Source organism: Ostrinia furnacalis, unplaced genomic scaffold (assembly GCF_004193835.3).
Source record: "Ostrinia furnacalis isolate ACB-3 unplaced genomic scaffold, ASM419383v2 OfSCF5689, whole genome shotgun sequence".
In the NCBI taxonomy this organism is placed as follows: Eukaryota; Metazoa; Arthropoda; class Insecta; order Lepidoptera; family Crambidae; genus Ostrinia; species Ostrinia furnacalis.
Window position 1 is genome coordinate 36,147 of NW_021135928.1, and position 22,981 is coordinate 59,127.

The 22,981-nt window shown below is 36.8% G+C and overlaps 3 protein-coding genes and 1 non-coding gene across 5 annotated transcripts in view; 2 read left to right on the forward strand and 2 right to left on the reverse strand.

Moving 5' to 3' along the window:
• Window positions 1-9,374, reverse strand: part of unc80 (unc80, NALCN channel complex subunit) — a 45,438-nt gene extending 36,064 nt beyond the window's left edge. The window contains exons 1-15 of the mRNA XM_028316405.1: window positions 9,237-9,374; window positions 5,830-5,981; window positions 5,463-5,628; window positions 5,165-5,381; window positions 4,751-4,938; window positions 4,496-4,656; window positions 4,229-4,322; window positions 4,043-4,146; window positions 3,569-3,950; window positions 3,345-3,484; window positions 1,711-1,855; window positions 1,338-1,535; window positions 1,065-1,250; window positions 839-981; window positions 283-521 (exon numbers count right to left, since the gene is read on the reverse strand). Coding sequence (XP_028172206.1) covers window positions 283-521; window positions 839-981; window positions 1,065-1,250; window positions 1,338-1,535; window positions 1,711-1,855; window positions 3,345-3,484; window positions 3,569-3,950; window positions 4,043-4,146; window positions 4,229-4,322; window positions 4,496-4,656; window positions 4,751-4,938; window positions 5,165-5,381; window positions 5,463-5,628; window positions 5,830-5,981; window positions 9,237-9,374 — 2,653 coding nt within the window. The remainder of the gene's footprint in view (window positions 1-282; window positions 522-838; window positions 982-1,064; window positions 1,251-1,337; window positions 1,536-1,710; window positions 1,856-3,344; window positions 3,485-3,568; window positions 3,951-4,042; window positions 4,147-4,228; window positions 4,323-4,495; window positions 4,657-4,750; window positions 4,939-5,164; window positions 5,382-5,462; window positions 5,629-5,829; window positions 5,982-9,236) is intronic.
• On the reverse strand, window positions 8,902-8,973 carry TRNAE-UUC (transfer RNA glutamic acid (anticodon UUC)). Its single transcript has one exon. It is a non-coding gene; the product is annotated as a tRNA-Glu (tRNA).
• A 2,610-nt stretch (window positions 9,375-11,984) lies between the features above and the next one.
• LOC114361411 (uncharacterized) lies at window positions 11,985-14,312 on the forward strand. The gene is made up of 9 exons (XM_028316413.1): window positions 11,985-12,003; window positions 12,107-12,214; window positions 12,358-12,531; window positions 12,765-12,829; window positions 12,907-13,281; window positions 13,353-13,434; window positions 13,514-13,650; window positions 13,756-13,920; window positions 14,073-14,312. The coding sequence occupies exons 1-9, from the start codon at window positions 11,988-11,990 to the stop codon at window positions 14,292-14,294; spliced, it is 1,344 nt and encodes a 447-aa protein (XP_028172214.1). The 5' UTR covers window positions 11,985-11,987; the 3' UTR covers window positions 14,295-14,312.
• Window positions 14,313-14,700: 388 nt separating this feature from the next.
• On the forward strand, window positions 14,701-20,882 carry Mlc1 (Myosin light chain alkali). 2 transcript variants are annotated; one of them, XM_028316410.1, is made up of 7 exons: window positions 14,701-14,825; window positions 15,152-15,179; window positions 17,234-17,391; window positions 18,316-18,466; window positions 19,742-19,828; window positions 20,188-20,248; window positions 20,558-20,882. In XM_028316410.1, the coding sequence occupies exons 1-6, from the start codon at window positions 14,823-14,825 to the stop codon at window positions 20,211-20,213; spliced, it is 453 nt and encodes a 150-aa protein (XP_028172211.1). In that variant the 5' UTR covers window positions 14,701-14,822; the 3' UTR covers window positions 20,214-20,248; window positions 20,558-20,882. The 2 variants fall into 2 exon arrangements, with proteins under 2 accessions (XP_028172211.1, XP_028172210.1); XM_028316409.1 differs by lacking the exon at window positions 20,188-20,248.
• The last annotated feature ends 2,099 nt before the right edge of the window (window positions 20,883-22,981 follow it).

The window sequence follows — 22,981 nt, forward strand, 5'->3', positions numbered from 1 at the left end:
TAAGGCCCATTTTCTGAAACGTCGTTCAAGTAAATAATTACACGTTTCTAAACATGGCCCCAAGCACTGGCCCATTTATTGTCCCAAAGCAGTGCCAGGATTAACGTAATACCGGGACGTGTAAAAGCATTTTATAAAAGCCTTTTGACTTTTGTAGGCAGTCCAACCAACTTAAATGATTTGTTTTTTCTAATTTTATACTAACTAAATTTTCTTTGTAGATTGTATAAATAATGGCCAAAGTTATAGTTGCAAAAGGAGACTGGTAGAAAAGATACTTACTCATAGGCGACACCAATGTCGAAGGCTCAACACAGAATCCAACCGTAGCATGTAAATTGTCAAGCACCTCTCTAATGGGTGCGTATTTAGTCATCTCCTTCAAACGCATCGTAAACTTGGGGATGGCTTCGGAACGCAACTGACGTAGGGAGTTCCTTGCTTGCACCCTGAGGCACTCTGCTTGGGGCCCTCGGAGAGCTGTCATGCAGCCGTGAGAACAGCCGAGTTGGCGAAGCAGTCTATAACAAAGAGATTACATTCAAAAAGAGATTACATTCAAAAAGAGATCCTATAATAGTATTTTTAAGGTTCTGTAGAAGTATTTACTCTAATGAAGTCTGTCTGTAAGTAAGAACATTCTCTCAGTAAAGAGATGGATATTCTTGAGAATTAAAACGATGTCGACATCAAACAACCAATTCGAGGTTTGGTAGTTGGATCTGCGTTATTAATGTGTGCACTACCAATAAATTGGGATTAAGAGGTTACTGCTCTCACCTATTGTCTGATGAAGTAATTATTATAACATTTGCTAGTAGATTTGATAGTGACATACCTAAGTATAATGTGCATGATCATGTAGTAAGGACAATCGAGGTTTTCTTCATCTTTAGCCTTCTCTTTTGTGCTGTCGCAACCATCTATGTTAGTGTTATTGGAATCTTGACTTTGTGCACAGGGGAGTCCTGAATCTCTTTCCTAAAATTAAATCCAATTAAAAGTTACAAGGCATATGAGTGAAAACAATTAATTTACTGGATAAGACAAAATATTACAGGTACCTTATTCTCTTTTTCCTTGCTAAAATCAATCAGAGGATCGGGTGTTGGTTGTATTTCTTCTACTTGGTTATTCTGCCAGTTCTTGTGAACGCCAATCTCCATAAGTGTATCCACCAAGTTCAGCATAACTTCCATAACCCGTAAGGTGATGTAGAAGCTATCCATGGTGGATACTGAGTAGACTGCCTATGGAAAAAAGTATCATAATGTCTTGACTTTATATTCGAAGTTTGAATGACACATTTATTGAGACATCAAGATGTTTTGGCATACCTTAAGAACAACCTGGAAGTCAATATCTCCATCTTTGGTGATATAGTGCAAGGACCCTGGAGCCTCTTGTATTTCTTCAACCACGTAGGTGATGTTTGAATCAGTCTGAGATCGCGACAAACTGGGTTTCCTTTCCGGCGTTGGAATATGTTGAGATCCTTGCATGCTCACTGAATCTATTTGTGATTCTAGAGAGCCCTGAAAATGTGTATTTTAGATATCTAATAGATCATGCAAAAAATAAATAGTAATTGAATATGATTAGAAATTGTGCAGGCACCAATGGGCAAAACCAACTGTACACTTAAAATTGACTCTAAAAATTAAGAAGCTAGAAGATACTTTAGCACTGCTAAGAGATTAAAGATCATACTTGTCTTGTCTTAGAGAGATAATCCGGCGATGGTGTAGGTGTGTGTTCTGTGACCGTTATAATAGGGTTGTTTTTCTTTTGCAAGTTGCAAGGCATTGTGTGAGACGGACCGTGTGCTCTCTCTGTCTTCACCTCCCCGATGTACCTGAAATACACTAGTGTGAGTACCGATACATTCTTGAAATGATATCGGTGATCCACAATATTGAACCTTATACACTGGTGTTAGTGCTGGTGGGTGAATTAGGTTCACTAGTGGAAATAAATTGTTAGTGATTGTTGAATTCTATGGAATGTAAGTGATGTGTATTCTGTGAATGATTATTGTATCAATTTATAATCTAGTATTGAACTGAATTTGGAATACTAGTTAAAAGTTGTTTCATTTTCAATTTATTAATTTGCTGCCATGCAAAAAGTTATTCAGTTTTCAATTTAAAATATGGATATAAAACACTCTTTACCTCTAATTTTGATGATGACAATTAAATTAGAGATTTTATAAGCTTTTTCAAATGTATTTTGCAGTGGGTACTGCTAACATCTTAGAGCACACAATGATGTTTTTTGCAGATGTTGGATTGAGTTATTTATTATGAGTTCTAGAGTTGAAGATAAAATTACGTAAGGGAAACACGCCTGATATCATGAATAAAAGGGATATTCAAATAATTTAAAGAGTGTTTTATGACCAATATTTACTATGCCATGCTCAATAAACAGGATGATGAGTACAATGTCACGTTCACTTTGACTGGCATAATATAATTTAAATGAATCAATAAATATTATAGCACTAGTTGTACGATTTCAGCTCAAGCGTTGCATATAAGTTTTCTGCATTTAACTTGTCAATCTACTTCGATGTTCTAATTGCTTGTAATAATAATAGTTTATGTGTGAGATGATTTGCGTAAGAATGCGTGCAACCAATCCATGTGGAGATTGTTTGTGTCTGAAAAAAGCAGTGTTGAGTGCTTATTGTTATCAAAGTGATGTTTATTCCAAACCAAGCTGTACCTACATTGCCTTACTGAACCCGCTATCAATAGAAAACCGAACTAAAACTATTCTAAATCAACAAATGCCTATGCGATACCGTTGTGGTAGTTTGCCTAGCAATGCTTGCAACTAATTTACGAAGCATCTAATTCGTCGGAATACTTGGCGCACTTACCCATTCGAGGCTAGCTCATCAATCAGACAGCTAGCGACCATTTTGTTCATCCAATACAATAGTGTACGGGTTTAAGCGTTATTAAGACGGGAGAAAGAGAAAAATACAATTTTTAAAATAGGAAATATCACCCAATGTGTAATAAAGAAACCATGCTGTGCTTTTATAGAAACATAAAAGTAATGAAAAATAAAAAGACCAGTAATCACCTGTGATTAATTTTAAATTTTGAAGGGAAAAGTACATTAACTAAATACTCTACGAGTATTGTTTGGCTAAGCTTAAAACGCTTAACTATGGCTAAGTTTTATATTCCTAGAAAATATAATCGCTGTTACTGAGTCGAAAAAAGAGACGTGAACTTCAAAATACTTAGCTATAAATAGGATAGGTAAAATTAGTAACTAAGTATGTAAATATGTAAAAAAATCTTAAAAACTAAGTATTTAGTACACACCTCAGACTCGGCATACTTTTCCCTTTGATCAGATTGCACTGAAATAAATCGCCAGTTAGTCTAGGGGCAAAAGTTGGGAAGTTGCTTGAAAGTGCAGAGTTTGGTCTATCATCAGCATGATCAAGACTTCTATGATACTCCTAAAACAATAGGAAGAGTCAAGAGAAGAAATTCAGTAGAAACAAACAAATAACTACAAGGTGAAAGGAAGGAAGAATATCTACAGATATCATTCTTACTGCAGTGTGAAACGTGAACTTGTGGTCTTCCTGCCCAATTTTTTCCAGTGCCTTATCCGATTTCGATAGCAGTTTTGTTTCAACGAACGCTTTGAGGTCGGCCATTTTCATTTTGCGTTTAATTTTCTCGCTAGATCGTCTACTCATTACAGTTTCTTCTTCAACTTTAGGGGAAACTGGAAACGGTAGTTCTGTGACTGGCGACATGTCTTTGATTTCAGGCACTTCCATGAAGTTTTTCAAAGAGTCGCGCTCTTTTATGTCTGGACTTTGGTACACTGAAACTTCGATCTTAGGAATAGGTAAAGAGTTACTTCTTTTCCTTGGCTGTGTTTGTTTAGACATATCATCACAAATATCACGTAACCTAGAAATGTAAAAAGTCAAGTTTACGAGAAAAGTCGGTGAAATATTTCATAGTGAGTTTATCTTTTATTAATTTTTTTTGGCCAATAATACCTGTTGTACAGATAGTGAAGTGCCCAATATACACCTTCTTCTTGCCACTGAGAAGTGAATAAACACCGTAAAGTCGCAACATCTAGAAAAGTAGCGGCAGATACCTGAAAACAAACAGATTAAACACTAACACAATGCAAATGAGTTTAATTTACTTTAAATTAATATTTATGTCAAAAATCTTACATGAACTTGTTTAGACATGGGCTTCTCTGTTGTTGGTATTCCTTTTTGTTGCCCTATACCAGCACTATCTGATAGAGATTCCTTATCTGATGAACTGAAAAAGATATTATCTTCAAATTAAATGTCTTTTTATCCGACTGTGGCAGAAGGAGGGTTGAGGGTAGAAGGGTTATTTTCAACCCTAGAAGGTTTTTTCTTTAAACACTTCTGTATAATTAAGCATATTGTTATATTATATTATTTATTATGTGTTAGCTATTTATTTACCTCATTTTAGTCACAGGAGGCAATGGTTTGATACCAGGTAGACCTGGTTTTGAAGGATCAGATTTGCGAAGCTGGAATAGGCTTGGGTCAGCAGCATACACTGTGTAAGTTTCTTTGACAGCACCACCATAGTTTTGTTCGGATGGCAGGCGATAAATAAACTGAAAAGAAGAATAATTTTACAAGTCATGTAATAAGTATGCATAAAAGTATCAAACAGTGGAAATATTTGATTAGAGAATAAAATGAACTTACAACATGCTCCTCTTCTGTACTAGAACTCTCTTCTGGTATAGTTTCTGGAAAGATTGTGTCCTTTGGAGAAGAAAGCCAGGGCTCTTCTTCAGTGCTTGGCTGTTTGGAAGGTGCCTCTGACTGCGACACTGATACATTTTGACTTGGTGGACTACCATTGACCGTACCCTCTTCCTTCGAGAATTTGCCTTAAACATTTTATGTATATTGTAACATTACAATTACTTGAACATTATCAATTAGGAGTGACATAAAAGCGTTCAAAAGCAGGAAACTAGTAGCAAAATGTGTAAGTATACATAATAAATGTCATAATGTTTTATTATGTATACTTGAAGCGCACTGAAAGATCAAGGCTGGCTAGATAAGAGAAATTTCAGTGGAAAATATAAGGGAAATAATAAATAAACATACGCCCCATAAACACGTCCCCATGCTGATTTCGCTTAGAAAATTTCCCACCCAAAGGTTTCGGTTTGGGCTTGACCAGGGTCGAGAAGCACGGTGCATCGGGATGCCGGAATTCCCACATCGCTTGCCACAACTTCAGGCCATTCTCTAATCGGTAGTTGTTGGTGAAATCAGATTCCTTTAGGTGTTGAGATATTGGTGCAAAGAGGAATACAAAAAGCTGGAATTTAAAACAATACAAATTAACAAACAAAATATGTTGCATATTTAAAGGCTAAATAATATTGATTTTATTACGTACTGTTATAGAAGGTACTGAGAAAAGGTAATGGAAAGGGTTTGAATAGAATACTCCATTCTCATAGTCATTGTCAGCACATTCGTCTGAGGCGTCAAGGAGGATCCAATGTAATGTGTACAGGAGGGTAGTTTCCACATTTCCCAGGGACTGCATGTTGTCTTTGACCCTGTAATATTAAGCAATAAAAGTTTATGAAAGAATAATTTGAAAGGATAATTTCAAGCCCCGTGAATCGAGACACAATAGTTAATCAACTGTCGCGGTTATATGCAACCGCCTGGGGGTTGATGCGACATAGTGTCGTTTACGTCATAAAAGTTTAAAAAATATCTGTTTGACTGAATAATGTGTAAAAAGTATCAAATACCTGTTGTGTAAGAGTGCTGCCAGAGAGTGCATTACATGAGGAAATGCAGCTTGAATCAGGCGCCATCGTGGAATAGCTTCTATTGCTTCCGATTCCGTTAAACTAATCGAAAGACCCAACCGAAGATTTTGTACCAAAGCCTTCTCGAACGACTGAAATTTACAAAAATAAGTATCATATATTAGTTACTGAGTTAAAACACTGTTTACAATAGTCAGAACTTATAATATTGCACCTTGTTTCTTACCTTTGCAGCTTGTTTTATTTCCTATGTGAGCATAAAAGAAAACCAGATTTAAAATGTGTTTAAATTAACAAAGTAGATACGAAAAATCCTTGCAGCAACATTTGTTTGTTTACTAAATTTTGACAATAAACAACATGTGACACTGACGTTGACATACAATGCTACCAACTTAAGAGTAAAATTGGCCTAAGATTCTATAAATAGAGTGAGCTTCCTTTCTACGTCACAGTAAAGATTTGAAGTTGATTGATTTTCTAAACTCATGAAACTTCTTCTAAAATAAGCCCCACAGAATAAATTTTATATAGCCTGACCAGGAACATAAAAACCCTGGCATAGAGGCGCGTCAATTGCATTTGATAGTGCAACACTGAGTACAGTCGTACCTGTGTTAAATTAATAGGCTAACTTTATGCAGTGGCGGCGTAGCATGGAAATACTTTAACACATTGTGAACCACTTTTCTTTCACGACTATAAAAAGATTTTAGCAATTTAATTCACAAAATCAATTGCACACATTTAAAATAAAGTTTGTTTACACTTTGACAGCAATAGACAGCTTGATTATTGACATGTAAATGAAGTTTTCAGTTACTGTTGCCATTAAAAGAAATTAGTACCATTAGTTTTCCGCAACATGGCGAGGGTTTTTATGTTCCTGGTCAGGCTATACTTATAGCCTGACCAGGAACATAAAAACCCTGGCATAGAGGCGCGTCAATTGCATTTGATAGTGCAACACTGAGTACAGTCGTATCGTACCTGTGTTAAATTAATAGACTAACTTTATGTATCAGGATTCAGGATTAGGGCTAATTTGATATTTTCATAAATTAACGAAAACATATTATTATAGGTAACTTGGTTTAAATAAATTAAATGAAACCATCAATCGAGCTAGTAGGATTTATTTTATTATTCATCAATAATAAAATTCAGAACTTGAATATTCAACTGCAATGTCTGCTAAGAACGCTTCAAACTCGGTACTTCTTTCCCAATTCCTTAAAATTGAACACTTAAAAAGTGACAAAAAACTTTAAAATAGGTAGTTGAAACAAACCACAGCTAATTTTCATAGTGGACTGTACTATACGATAAACATGTCAGTCAATTTGACAACCTTTGTCGGAAACATTATTCAATGAAAATATTGTCCGAACCCTTAGTATTTCTCTTCGACAAATACTTTAACACATTGTGAACCACTTTTCTTTCACGACTATAAAAAGATTTTAGCAATTTAATTCACAAAATCAATTGCGAACATTTAAAATAAAGTTTGTTTACACTTTGACAGCAATAGACTGATATGCAAGGTGACATGTTAATGAAGTTTTCAGCCCCCCTAGACAAAACGCACTTTTTGATCGAATCGAAAATCGAATCCGTCAAATTCCATACAAAAAAGGGGCTTTTCGACCACTTTTCGACTGGTTTGCGATTATAATGGCACTTTGTCTAGACCCACAGTTATAGATGACCCACGCTGAACTGTCCCGCCAAACTCAATGACAGGGGGGCGCTACCATCGTTCAACTATATGGTTTCCAACATGGCAAAAATCTGAACCAGCGATCCGGTATTGACGGTGGCGCCCCACTGTCAATGTCATCGACAGGACAGTCCAGTATTTTGGAACTATACTGTTGCCATTAAAAGAAATGAGTACCATTAGTTTTCCGCAACATGGCGAGGGTTTTTATGTTCCTGGTCAGGCTATACATAAAGCTTCAACTTATACCATAATGTCCTAAAAATTTTCAGCAATAAAATGCAGTCCCACATGAAAAAATAGCTCGGTACAAATAATATGGGGTACAAACCAAGGGTACAAAAGGGAAAAGGTTTCCCAGAAAGCAGGTCAAGCATGATAGTGATAAAAGTTTCATCGTTTTTCAGATTCATAGAATATCTCCTAGCTAAGTACAGCTGCTGCAGCTAGCAATGGGTGGGTGGGTATTAGCCACACATCGGTGAACGTTGTTTTCTCTTCTCATTCAATCAACAAAGGAAATTATTTTATTTTTAGCTCGTTTAGATTTCAGATGTGTGTTTTTAAGGGGTCACTATTACTACAAATAAATAATACCTATACTTCGAATTATTATGTAGGTGACCATTCAGGACACACCGCGCCGCGGCATTAAGTAAGAGTTTAATTTCTCATTCTACCAGGCGCGGATCCACCGTTGTGGGCACTGTGGGCATGCTCACAACCCTAATTTGCTTGTTTTAATTATGATCTATTGATAAGATCGATAGGCATGTATGTATGTCCGGATTGTCCGGGCATGTAGTGATCCAACTCTCACTTTGCTCATTTTTGGTGGCTGTGCCCAAAACCTTTTTTGAGGGCTGGATCCGCGCCTGCATTCAACCTACCTAGAAGATAACCTTAGGTATTTATTGTGGCCGATTTACGATATCTACACGAGAATAAAAACGAAGGAAAGATCAACCACAAAACCAAAAGCACAGAATGGAAGTCCTGAAAAAAAGGAAGCGGCAATGCGACAAAATAAATCATGCTACGAGCTACCAATCCTAAATTTATTAAAAACGAGAGTATTGTGCTTAAAGTAGTTAATAAAGTGTTAAAAAATTAGTTCATAAACCGCATTTTTACTTAAATTAAAAACAAAGCCTAACTAAGATCTAATTTTATAAAAAACTTCAGCATTCACTAGTGTTCACTAAAAGAAAATCACGGCACGCACCTAATATTTAAAATACTCACATGATGCCCAGGAGCTCGCTGACAGAACTGTATCAACAATTTATTACGTTTTAAGCAATTATAAAAAAAATACAAAAAGATGATTCCCGTACCGGGAATCGAACCCGAGCCTCCTGGGTGAAAGCCAGGTATCCTAGCCACTAGACCATACGGGAGTTGTAGAGACGGTTGAAATTACGATACTGGCTATAGTGTAATTTAGCATTAAAATTTTAATATAAATTAAGAATTATTTTTTTGTTTTGCTTAAATTGTAAAGTTAAGTTTTTCTTTTTATTTCAATGATGGAAAGGGATTGTGGCTTGTATTATAGGATTAATTTATTCATATTTACATTCATTCTTTATTCAACTTGATTTTGGCTATAATTAAGATTGTTATTAGTACTGTTTTATAATAATTAAAATAAGTTACTGACCATGCAATCATCGTCGTGGACTCTGCCAAGCCTGGGCCTGACGAAGGGAGCTGTGAGTCGCCAGAGAAAGATTTGAACCGGGATAGGCACCACGTCATCCAAGTTTGGATCCTCCTCAGAGATTTCCTTCATCTTCATTTTGCTTAGGTACAGTTTGTCTAGAAAATCAATAATAAGTAATTGTAACTTGATGTACGACTTTTTAAAACATTCTTTTCGACAACATTAGGTAGGTATCTACTTTTTAATTTGTCATAAGGTCGAATTCATTTTGAATGCACTGGAACCCAAAATCTTAAGCCGTGTTGAACTGTTGAGTATGAGTAAAAATATGTTATGTCTTATGTTATTTCATTACTTCATTTATTCATTTCATAATAAATTAATTATGTAGGCAGGCTTTAAATAAGACGACAGTAAAGTAGGTGCCTAAGTATTTTGCAATTTTATAATGGAGGACATCAACGTGTTAGTCACTAGGCATTGACATTTTAATAACTTTATAATAAGGAAATAACTTTAAATATAATCATAATCTAAAGATCAATACGATCTTTATCAGCTCTGATACCGTGCCTCATTTTACTTGTAATATGTATGAATTGTTGATGTTAACTGCCATTATGTCATGCAATAGTCCCATGTATTCATCCCAATATGAATGGAAGACAAAATGGATTCCTTGTTCGGAAAAATATTTAAGGAAGATAAAAAAAACTATTACAGTTACATAGATGGACTTTTTCTCCGATATCTCGGAGTATTATCATAATATCACCACTGCAGAAACGTATACAAAACCTATCTACCCTTAGTTTCCGAGTCAAATGGTATTTGCACACACTGTCTCGTTAACCAATCACATAAATTAAAAACTTGCCAATCAAAATTAATACGAAATTCTAACTTCCATTGGAAAGAAATCACTCGCGACTCTATCCAACATTCCATCCCAAAAACAATATAAGGTCGAGTACATACCGATGACCACAGCGGCGAGCGGTAGTCACATGGTGGGTTTGACAGCACAGTCACTGTTTACGCAAGGGTTGCGAGCGCTAGGGCGCGTCGACGGGAGGGAAGCTCGGCCCGGAGTGAGGCTTTGCGCAGCCTGATCCAGACAGGAGCATAGGGATGGTACAAGCAATAAATGTTCCATGTGTTTACGTAATGAAATACATGTTTAGCACCTATTGACGTGGATTTCACTACCTTTTCTGTTTCTTTAGAGAAGATTATATTAGTTATTTTTCTTTTTTGTTCCAAATTATAATTTTTGAATTTAGTAGCATTAAAAAGCTATTACACATAGCTACATTTGCTTATAATTTACATAGAAAATCAATCAATAGTAATAGGCAATAAGTAAAAATAAGGACCTGAATAACTCAATATCCGATAATTTTTCCAGTGAAACTTCGAAAGTTAGCTTGTAATGCAATTCGGTATTTGCCACAGTTTGCCGTCTAATCATGAATGAGAAATTGCGCCCAAATATTTACAGTGATTGAGAAGAACTGTTAGAACGGTTATGGTGGCACCCCTACAGAATTTTCATTGATCTGTGCGCGCAGCGCAGCCTCCGGTTGTTATGGAAACTTCAGCTGCCGTCTGTACAAGAAATCACTAGAAAATTAGGTCGTATTTATTTATGTCGGCGTTTGCGACGTTATGTAAACAAAATATAGATCATTACAGCTTTGTAAATACTTTTAGTGATTGTGTACTTGCATATTGTAAAGCATAACTTTACGCACAATAAATAACTTGATGAACGAATTCATTGTCATTATAAAAATATGTCCTTAAAGATGCATGGGTTTATTACCTACCATATAGGTAGGCTCTATGGTGGGTGTTATGGCTCTAACTTTTAGATTAATTATTCAGAAACGAATTTCTAATATGACAACAATCCCAAACGTATTCGATGTAGCTAAGCTATTAAATCGCCTTTAAATGAAGACTGATGTATCGCTGTCGAAAGAATATGAACTCAACAATACTTCCTACAGTCATCTCTAACATGTAGAAAAAAAATCCATCCATACTAACCAAGCGAAACAGAGGTAGTTGTGTATGTTCCCGTCTAAAAGCTGTTTATTAGCCCAGCTAACGGTGTTGAATTAACTAGATTGGGTTGATATCAATGTTCACTTAGCGGCAATTTATAAATAGAGCGGTGGGAGCGCCCGCACTAAACAGTTAACAGTTGCTACTTTGTAGATTGTTTCTACTGATGTGTGGGCACAATGTCACTCAGTCGATGTTATTTGCTGCATAAAGTTAATTAGTAAAGTTGGATTGAGAAGAGCTGAGATTTAGTGGAATATGTGAAGTTGACACACCGTTCTCTTGAGATACTCAAGAACAAACCTAACGAAATCATTCTCTAACTACACATCTCGATTTTAAATATTGGGGTTACCGAATAGGTAAATAAAGATGGATTTTTCAAAATAAAGGCTTCGCAGTATACAATATAACAAAATATACTAAATATGCCGGCTGACCTCTGGTAAGGATACATGTAGAGCCCTGAGATTGAAGAAAAATATTAATTAGAAAAAAGCTTACAGAAAAGCGATTATTTTATTCAAATTGGCAGCCCAATGCCTATAAACCTCTTCAAAGCCGAAGTTTAAAAAAAGTTACATCGTTTAATGTTTCTAATTGCTGGCTGTTTATAAAAAAAAAACTCAACACAAACCCGAAACGCGTCACGAATCTGTCACATCGAAAATTCGCAAAATGACAAACAAGGAAGGTGTGGTTTTTATTCCTGAATCATTAATATTATTGTTTGTTATGTATTTTTATTTATAATTTTTTAAGAAAACAATAATTAAGCCCTGATGTTTAATGTTTAGACGGAGATTCGAACTGTGATCCGCGAATCGCAGGGCTTCTTGCGGTACACCTTGTAAGTCAAGTTCTGGATGAAGCGTATGTCATAGCGAATGCTGCTACTGAATCAGGTATGTCAGGTACCTAGTATACGGTATAATATTAATATACAAAAATAAGAGTTTGATTCTACTTTTAACCTAATCTTTCACCCATGTTACTACACCTGTGCTCTCAAACAATTTGTTTGTTGAAGTTATTCCAATAATCTTAGGACAACCATGGCGTTACTTGGCGATGCTGAAAAATCTAAGAAGTGGTCCATTGATAGAGGAAATTGAGGGCGACGATACCCTCACTGCATCCAAAAGAGACGAAGAAGCCGTACAAAACAATACGGATTCGGCCCCTAATGTCGTTGCTACGTCGACCCCTCAGAAAGAAGCAGGTACTTGATTCAAAGAAAACGTATAAACAAAAGAGGTCAAGGTATTGAAAAAATATGCTCCGGTTGAGAGAATGGTTCCAATAATAGAACGCTATGTTTTCGCTGACAAGAGCTATGTATTTTTTCATTGAGTAATCACCAATTTATAATGTGGGATAAAAGATTTTCTTTATTCGTTTTAATAAATGGATGCTGTACTTCTCAACATTGTAATTCTTTGCAATTTATTTCAGACGAAATCTACCAAGTGTTGAATGAAACTAGTTTCATAGGCCAAGGTGACGAAGAAAACGATTTGGTATGTTTATTATTAATGCTTATGTAAATGGGTTATTATTTAAAAAAGTAAAATTATTATTTAAAATCACCTTTTAGCGCCAGAATGAATTGACAAAATCAACTTCTATGTTTATCAACCATCTGTTCGATATGAGTGAAGTCGAACGTGTCATAATATGCGATGATAATGACACCGAGAATATTCGATGTGATTCCAATGATTTGTTGACTGAAGCTATGACAAAAATAATGGAATCCTACGTGAACACTGCCCTCGGTATAGCTTTTGGTGAAGATCTAACGACCATAGAGCCCACAGGGCAAAAATCTCCAAGTACAGAACATTCTGGATATTCCTTTTTGTCGGATGCATTCACTGCAGACTTTGGCAAAGATATGGCTTTTTGCGAAGACAATGAACCAACTAACAAGGATTATGGATGTACATCAGTAGTGACTGAAATAACAGAGGTAAGATAACTTGGATCTGATTAATTCAGCAAAATAAATAGAAACCTCTGAACTTACAAATCCATTTACAGGAAGTTGAACAGCAAGGAAATGAAAAATCTATGAAAAACGATGACGTTGCTTTTTATGAAAATACCTATTTAACACTAAATCGTAAGTGCTATTGAAGATAACGTTATTCGGTAATTTGTTGGGAGTAGTTTATAGAACACGCATCATCATAATATTTCAGGTGACTACGATCAATGTTCGGATGATGATGGTGACCCCATATTACAAGATACTAAATGCATGTCCATGCAAGAAGTTGAACTAATGGCTATGCCAACGTCTGATGAGAATTCACCACGAATCGAGGAACCTGTTCAGGTTGCTTCCGATTTTTATCATTATTGTTTGGTCTAGTTGTGATGCTGAACTTTCTAGCAATGAAGATAAGAGTTATTTTAAGAATGGGTTTTTTAAACTTTCCAGCATAAAAGCATTGAGGAGCTGGCCGCTACATCAGCGGCCGCGGTATCAGCCTCAGCAAGTGGTTCGCGTAAGAGTGGGCTGGTGCAGCGGTGCCGTACGCAGGGGGCCCGCCTCCTAGCTTGCCTCCGCGGCTGGTGGCGACGCAAGACTCCAGGGAAACGCAGGGTTTTAAATGATTGCTTAAATACGCTATTAGTATGTTCTAGGCGTTTCGTTAGTCATGACTCATGACGGCCGCATGATGCGATGATTCACACTTTATCAAATGCCGTGGGTCGGGATTTATCGCAATTTACATCAGCTTCTTTACTTTACAGGAGGTGCGAGTCCCAGGATCCGTCCGGGGACTATGCCCCCTATCTCCAGATGCAAGACGTCGCGCTGCCAGTCTGCTAGACCAGCGCAAGCTGTGCTCTTCCCCGCCGTCCGCGCAGCACGTTGTGTGGAAGTTCAATACCGTCAGCGAGGCCCTCGTCAACTCCTCCCGCTGGAAGAACTACACCTTCGACGTCAACCCTGATGAATGTGGCGAATACTGATTAATTTATCTTATTGATCCTGTTATATTTTAGGCAGCTGGTTCTTTGCTAATAAATGCTTTAACGAATTTTATTGTTTATTTTTACAAAAATCTAGAAACCTAGTCCTTTTGATATGAAAAATAGGATTGGATGATCAGAGATTTTATCTGCTAATCACAATATCAGACACCTTGGTTTCCAAGAGCGGTCCTCCTATACACCTATATCACAGAGATCGATCGAAATAGTTTAGCGTAAATGTAGATATACCATTGGAATCGGAGTCAGCACGATCATGGGGAAACCGTGAAAACTCCTCGTCTCGCTCGCGCCTACGTGATCGGCGTGCGTTTGAAGACGCTGCGCGCACGCTCCAACTTCGCCGAAAATAGAACGGTCGCGGATTCCTGGGCTAAATCTCAAATATCCAGACGGGTGCGCCATCTAAGCCAGTTAAAACAGTCCCGCGAAAAGTTACCGAGCCCCACTTCTTGTCTGAACGTCTGCCAGTGAAGACCGGGAGGGAACCAACTAACACCACACAAAATGGTGAGTCATCCATGACGGCAGTGAAATGTGAAAAGGTGTTAGTGAAAATGCGGACTGTTAGATCGACAAGTGATATAGGGAACGTGTTGTTATCTCGTGAAACGATTCCGCAGACCGGAAATCGCGAGCGACATGGAGCTTCAGCGTACCTTCCATGAAATAGTGTTGTGCATAAACAGTGAGAAAACATGGTATCGTATACCTTCGTCGCTTACACACGAGCACCTGCAGTGTTGAAATTCACCAAAAACACACAAGTTAGACCCACACATTGCATGACACGCTTTAAAACATCAAAGTAACGATATGTTTTTGGTAATTTTCAGAGCGACCTCAGCAAGAACGACGTTGAAAGTGAGTATTAATTTTCTGAATCATTTAAATAAATAAAACTTTTAACATAACTATTAACTTGTATTGACATTAATTTCAAATCTTGAAGAAGTTCAAATGAGTCCTAATTGAGATATAACTGATTAAAATTAAAAACTAACATAAGCATTGCATCCTAACATGAAACTTCTAACATGCGGTAGCTATAGTTCATATACGCGTACTTTGCTGAAACATTACATAAATGAAATGGGAGTGAACATCGTAACATCTAAGTTTAGACCGATTCTCATAAAAGGCGTGCGTTCCTAAGAGAAGCCGGTGTCGGCGCCAGTGGCAGGGCCACGCTGCGCGCGCGCTGCGTTCCAAAATTAAACTTTTGCGTCACGTGATCCGTTCGGCCGCCCGCCCAAACAGAGAAACTCCGCTCAGATTTCACTGCAACCTGCCGAGAGCTTTTTGGCGTGAGAATTAGCCGGCCAACCGTTACCTGTTTACATGCAAGATGCAACTAGTGAACCGCCCGTATGCGTCATATTTGGGACATTAATTGGGGTTCTGTTGATATGATAAATCAACTGTCATTATCAAGGTCGTCATGTGGTTTTAATCAGCTGACAGCAGGCTCTTATTTTTCTTCATCTAGCAACAATTATTCCAGTACACCTAATTCTTGAATACCTAATAACTTGATAACAATTATTAAGACTTCTTGTTTGAAACTTAGATATTTTTAAAAATACTTTGGTTTTATGAAGTCGATATTAACTTGAAACATAAAACAATCAATTCAGGATTACAATCAGGCTTGTCTCTATATTTAAGGGATTGCTATTTAAGAATATCGGACGTTTGGCACCCAGTTAAAATTAGGGCAGAGTTACAATCGAGATATAATTAGAATGTGACTCAGTGAGTTTGCAGTGAATATATCGAAACTTGCGGTGGAAAGTATTATTCTGGGAGAAGAATGTATGCCCACGCGCCGCCTACGCGCGGCACCTGAGCGTTCGAAAAAGTAATGAACTGAAGTTTATGTGACTGAAAATAAAGACTGCTGATGTCTAAACAGATGTAATAAACATTCATAATTCCTTATCATAGAATGGGACTATGATTTTTCGAAGCAAAGCTTTAATATTGTATGTTGTCACTAAGCTTATAATATAAAGCTAATAAGCTTTATTAAGGTTTTGATTGTTAATTGAATTTCAATATTTTGAGACCGAATAGGTAGGTACTTAGGCCTCGTTTCAGCCTTAAATTAAACTTTGTTAATATTATGTTCATTCTTACTTCTACAAATTGTTTAACCATTGCTCAAACCATTCAAAGTTTTAAGTGGATTTGCTTGTGTCCAACTAACCAGAGAGTTAGAAATCTCGTGTGCCAATTATTGAGCTAGTAACTTTCTTGAAGATCCGGACTGAACTGGGTTTTATACTAACTTAATTAAATATCATTACTTAATACAAATACAAAACAAATAAACGTATCGATAAGCTGGTTTAATGAGTACCTACTACCATTGCCCTTTGCAACTTAGTTTTTAAAAGTTAGATTTGTCTTAAATAACATCGAACAAAATGTAGATCTTCCGTTCAAGATATACATATAATATTGAATTATGTATTACTAATTATTAAGCTATCAAAACATTGGCAGTGATTGAAACATTGCATTTAATAAATCATAACAACGGTTTCGCACTACGTCCAACCGAAGTCAAAGTACGAATTTAGTAAAATAAATAAACTACCATACGACTAAGTACAGTCAGCGTCAGATAGATCGTGACACCTAAAGTGGCCAAAAAGTTGACAACACAACCTATAACCAATTGCAACAAAGACGTGTTGCAAACTTTTGGACTACTGACTGTGTTATGAACTATTTGACGCTGACTGTACTCCGTATCTTTTCACGGATTTGGGTTGGACGTAGTGTGGAACCGCTCTAACATTATAACCCAATGTAAAAGTGTCTTTAAAAATTGCGCCACCAGTGACCGTCGACTGCTTTTAAACTAACTTTTTTTTACTACACGCCATAACAAAGTCTTATTGTCAATCCAGGGGCATCCTTCGCCTACTCCATCTACGACTTCGACGGCTCCGGCAAGATCGACGCCTTCAACCTGGGTGATGTCCTGAGGGCACTCAACTCCAACCCCACATTGGCCACCATCGAGAAGCTCGGTGGTACCAAGAAGAAGGGAGAGAAGACCCTCACGGTAATTTTTCTCTATTTGTTTACCAAATTACCTTTAAAATTAGGGCTCTATAACAAAAGCGCAAAACCCACAGACGTGTAGAGTTTCGGTAACTGACCTGCGGGAAGCGATTGTCCGCTACGGTCTATACTACGGCTACGGTGGCATGATGATTCACCCCTGAATAGCCGGTTCTTATGTGGCCAAGCAAAACCAAGCCTAGCAACCCGAATATTACAAAATTTTTCGCCCCTGAAATGCTCCCGACACTATGTGTTCTGCGCTTAAAAACCAAGGGAGAGTGTAGCAACCGTAGGAGAGTGTAGCAACTTGTAGATTTAACAGCTTTAGTCAGGAATCGATTAGAAAAAATTCAAACAACCAAATCAATCCGCACATATTGTGGTCACCCTATTGCATAGAGTTGGCAGCGTTATTGGTAATCAAAGGCCTTTGACTGTTAACCCGAACCAAATCTATTTTCATCTCGTTCTCAACATTTACATAATACGTTGAAGTAGGTAAATATTTATTGATAGCCCAAGGTTAATAGAGCGATTGTTGGCACTATCTCTTATTGTTCGACATGATGCTCACATGATGAAAGTATTTATTTCAATGTGTCTGTTGCCACTTGCCAATGCCAGAAGCCCTTTAATTTAATGACATCGAATTTTGGCTACATGTTTAATTTCTTTGCACATGTTTCACTCTTATTTGTGACTTTTTGCGAGGTGATGAGTATTGAGTTGTCGTTTTCGTTACCAACGTAATTCAGATTTTCTTCTATTGAAAAATCAAAACTTACGCTATAAAAACTTAATATTTTTTTTATGAACATAATCAGAATTAACATGCGTTGGCATCATAAATAGCATGTTAAAAGTGATTGATTCTTGCATGTCGTACAAAAGCATGTTTTAATTGTTATCATTTTCATTCCAGCTCGAAGAGTTCCTTCCCATCTACGCCCAAGCAAAGAAAGACAAAGACCAGGGTTGCTACGAGGACTTCTTGGAATGTCTGAAACTGTACGACAAGAACGAGAACGGTCTGATGCTTGGCGCTGAGCTCACACACACCCTCCTTGCGTTAGGTAAGTTTAAAAGTTACTTTATCATGTAACTATACGGCTTATTTTCCTTTAAACTTCTTTTGTCCGAGCCTTATGGTACCTACATTGTTTCACAGAAGAATATGCCTTTGGCAAAGATGCAATGGAATCACACAAAGAGTTTCAAAATCCGAGATATCGTCACAAAGGCTATAAATTATTAAATCCTTTTATTGCACATCACTAATAATACAGATTTGTCGTGATCCATACCGTAATCTGTGCAAAGTTGAAACGAAAGTTAATTCTTGATACAATACTATTCAGTTGAATACCTACATTAACAAAGTTAAAAGCTCAAGGAACTTGTGGTATCTTTGTACCCGGGGAAGTTTCGAACTAGATACTGGAAAATTATGCAGTTATTCAAGGCTAGAATACAGTTTGTCAAGACATAAATATCTGTTTTAATTAAGTAAAATATTAATTAAATGCCCGATTTGGATGGCTGGCCTCGGAGTTTTGGTATTTTTAGGGTTCCGTAGCCAAAATGGCAAAAACGGAACCCTTATAGTTTCGTCATGTCCGTCTGTCCGTCTGTCCGTCTGTCCGTCTGTCACAGCCGATTTACTCGGAAACTATAAGTACTACAGTGATGAAATTTGATGGGAATATGTGTTGTATGAACCGCTACAAAATTATGACACTAAATAGTAAAAAAAAGAATTGGGGGTGGGGCCCCCCATACATGTAACTGAGGGATGAAAATTTTTTTTCGATGTACATACCCGTGTGGGGTATCAATGGAAAGGTCTTTTAAAATGATATAAAGTTTTCTAAAAAACATTTTTCTTAAAGTGAACGGTTTTTGAGATATCAGCTCTCAAAGTCGTAAAAAGTATGTCCCCCCCCCTCTATTTTTATAACTACGGGGTATAAAATTCTAAAAAAAATAGAGGTGATGCATGCTAATTAACTCTTTCAACGATTTTTGGTTTGATCAAAGTATCTCTTATAGTTTTTGAGATAGGTTGATTTAACTGTAATTTTGGTTATATTTGCTGCTACGGAACCCTTTGTGCGCGAGCCCGACTCGCACTTGGCCGGTTTTTTATTCTCAAGAACTAGTCATGGCAGCTCAAGCTTAGAGTCTCTTGTCACGATACTCCAGTTAATTAATGGTTGCCAAAATAATCCAAGATATTTGAGTGGCATACACGAGTCTTTGATTAATTGTTAGATTAAAACTCTGTAAAATAAACTTTGTTGGGAATTTCAACCTTTTGAGCAAGTGCTTATGTTTCATTTCTTATTCAGGTGAAAAGCTGGATGACAAAGAAGTCGACGAAGTCGTCAAGGACTGCATGGACGCTGAAGATGACGACGGCATGATCCCCTACGCACGTAAGTATCATATTAGCGACATACTTTTGTATTTTGATCCCTTTTGGCAACTCTCAATAATGAAAAGTATTTTTGTGTTCGTAGCTTATTGTAGATGTCTTGAAAATGAAGGTACCTTGTAAATTGAATATACATTAAGCACATTGATTTTGCATGACCCTGGTTATGAAAAGCCAAACCTTAGTTGTGTGGAACTGCACATCCCAAAACTAGATTAGCACTGATTTTACCCTAATCACACAAAGCCTAGAGTTACCCTAAATTATAGTACCTACCCTTAGTTGATTTGAAGGAGCACAAGGGCCAAAACATTTACCATTCTGCATGTGTCCCAATTCTTATTGATTGTACCTTTCCAGCATTCCTGAAGAAGGTGATGGCGTAGAAGATCTCATCTCGTCATATCTTTAGTTATAAGTCGTAAGTGAACCAAAACATAAGGATGCCGCTACCGCAAACTTCTTCTCGCTTTTAGCAGGTTTTTTAATTCTCGTCTCATGTCTGTCTGCTTCAATTTGTCATTTAACGTTTTCTTATGTCATAATTAAGTCATTCTCTTACATACTATGTCACAAACAGAATTAATATCGTAAAGATTTATATTCTTTGTGAATATGACGTGTACTTAATAGTTTTTCATTGAGTTCGGGCGTTAACGTACTCTTACTTGGCTATTAACAATGGCATTGGAAATCATTGCATCAACTTACATGTATTTTTGTGTGGCAGCTTTCCTCCGGAAAATGTGCGACGGCTGGGGCGCAAAGAAGGAGGAAGAAGCCGCGCCCGCGGAGGGCTAAACTCTTTGCGTCCGGACCCCGGACGCCGGCTGCCGGACACCGGACGCCGGCCGCCGGACGGCGCTCGCGCACCGCGCCCCGCTGCCCGCCGCCCGCCGCCCTTCCCTCAGCCGTCTCAACACCCCGTATGCGCCATCTTAGATACGGACTACCCCCTTTTTTATACTATGCAACAACATTGTACAACTCGATATCTATGACATCTATGACTGTACATACTAAACTAAGATTAAATTAAACTACTGTAAAACACACGTTGTACGTGTCTTTTTAAATTTTATTATTATTTATTAAGTACATTTATAATGACAAAAATACAAAAAACCGTAAATTATTTTATAATAAATTGTTAAAATTACTAGTCTTGTCTCACTTGATTTTGAAGTGATAATAATAACATTTATTTCATCCCTTACAGAATCACGTGGTTCTGCTACAACCTGATAGGTTCATTTTTATTCTAGTCTGAAAAACAAAACAAAATTAGAGATCAAACTGATAACATAACATGAATTTTGAGACAAGATTGCATGTTGAAACTTTTGTAGATTTTTCATTAAAGATTTTTAAAAATAATACATTTGAATATCGTCATTAGGTTTAATTTTTGCTTGCTCTATGAAAGGCTAAAAATGCCTGAAACTATGACTGAATTAGCAGCAGAAAACGACGACTGTTTACTTAGTCACGAAACATAATGGAATGCCCAAATTAAGTAATTTGCATTAGCGAGCTGATAAAAACAGCTGAAACTGGATAAAGGTAGGTCTTGGTACATAATATAAATGTACGTATTTCGGCAAAATGATGCAGATTCAGGAATATGCAAGAGATGCTAAAAAATAGAAACCCTGGAAGGTGTGACATTGCCTAAAATAAATGTAGAGTTCAAAATTGAACCAATATCCTTACGTACGACCAAAGATAAAATGAGTTGGTGCCTAAATGTGGGCCACTTGGGCTAAACCTAAGTAGAGCATACTTTTTAAAAGTACATTTCAGCGATGCGGGCCTTTGTTTTCTGTGAAAACTTCAGTTTCATGAGATGAGCAAGTTTCTTTTCTATCAATGCGAAGAGTGGAGAGAAAGATATCTGTGCAAGTATATTCAGATTAAAAATATATCTGTCACCGGAAAATAACAAGACTCGTAAGTTGATCAATTTTCTAGGTAGTTGATCAACTCTCGGAAAATAATAAACGGCATTTGAAATGTACTATTTAACGTATGTATTTTAGTAACTTGATTAATTTACGGCGTCTTGCCGTTAAATCATCCGACAAAGGCAAGGTGCACGTTGATTGGTTAAAAGACTCACATGCTTTTATACCGCTCCCCGCCACCCGGCCGCCGCCATTACCGGTTTAAACGTAAACAAATCTATCTATTTTCTTTATTTTCAGTAGTAAAATTAGCAATTGTTGTTTTGTGTGGTAATAATTCTCATTATAACAAGTCATTTTATTTATGATGAGTGAAATGGAGTCTGTAGTGGTAGAAATAAACAAACTTACTTATTATTAATATAACTTACAGTAATAGAACTCTGAGCTCCAATATATTTTTTTAAACATTTTTCATTTATTTAACTATATAGCATAGACGAACTTTAATATCCCTATCTCTAAAATGTAAATATTAAAACAACATAATCTAAGTGTTTGTAACTCTATGAATAAACACTTGCCAAATACTTATAATTAATGCTGTCGACCAATCAGAGAAAAGTGTATTAAGTGACGGATAATAGTGTACCGTCAAATAGTACACTGGGCAACGATTGGCCCATTTGTGGATGATTTTACTTGTAGCAATATAGTTAATTATTAAATTACGGCTAGGTACCGTAAGTTGACCAATTAGCTAAAATTCGATGCGTTAAATAGTACATTTGAACTGCCGTTTATTATTTTCCGAGAGTTGATCAACTTCCTAGAAAATTGATCAACTTACGAGTCTTGTTATTTTCCGGTGACATATCCAAGTCTACCTACTGAGCAGCTGAGGTCTGACATAGGTATGTTCTCCCTAATTTTAGTAACTGCGAGTACTTCTTAATTAGCTTACATAATAAATATGCCATATCTGACAAACTTTAAATCAATTATGATGACTCTGAAATATGACGACTACGACATGATAGTGTGATAGAATAATAGAGTTACTAGCTAGAGTCTAGTAACTAAACAAAGGATTCCCTCGGGGCGTCTCTCAAGTCTCAGCACACCTATCTTGATAAAAATTATGGCTTGGATGAATTTACATATAAAAGTCATCTAATAAAAATACATAGGTACAATGAAGTTATTTTTCAGTATTTGAGTATCCAAGATACTGTTATTCTTAATTTCTA

What these genes read in the sequence shown, in the direction of transcription:
- LOC114361411 (XM_028316413.1), top strand. An exon ending in GAATGCTGCTACTGAATCAG is followed by an intron (nt 12,215 to 12,357) that starts GTATGTCAGGTA and finishes CAATAATCTTAG; the next exon opens with GACAACCATGGCGTTACTTG. An exon ending in GTGACGAAGAAAACGATTTG is followed by an intron (nt 12,830 to 12,906) that starts GTATGTTTATTA and finishes ATCACCTTTTAG; the next exon opens with CGCCAGAATGAATTGACAAA.
- Mlc1 (XM_028316409.1), top strand. An exon ending in CAGCAAGAACGACGTTGAAA is followed by an intron (nt 15,180 to 17,233) that starts GTGAGTATTAAT and finishes TTGTCAATCCAG; the next exon opens with GGGCATCCTTCGCCTACTCC. An exon ending in ACACACCCTCCTTGCGTTAG is followed by an intron (nt 18,467 to 19,741) that starts GTAAGTTTAAAA and finishes TTTCTTATTCAG; the next exon opens with GTGAAAAGCTGGATGACAAA.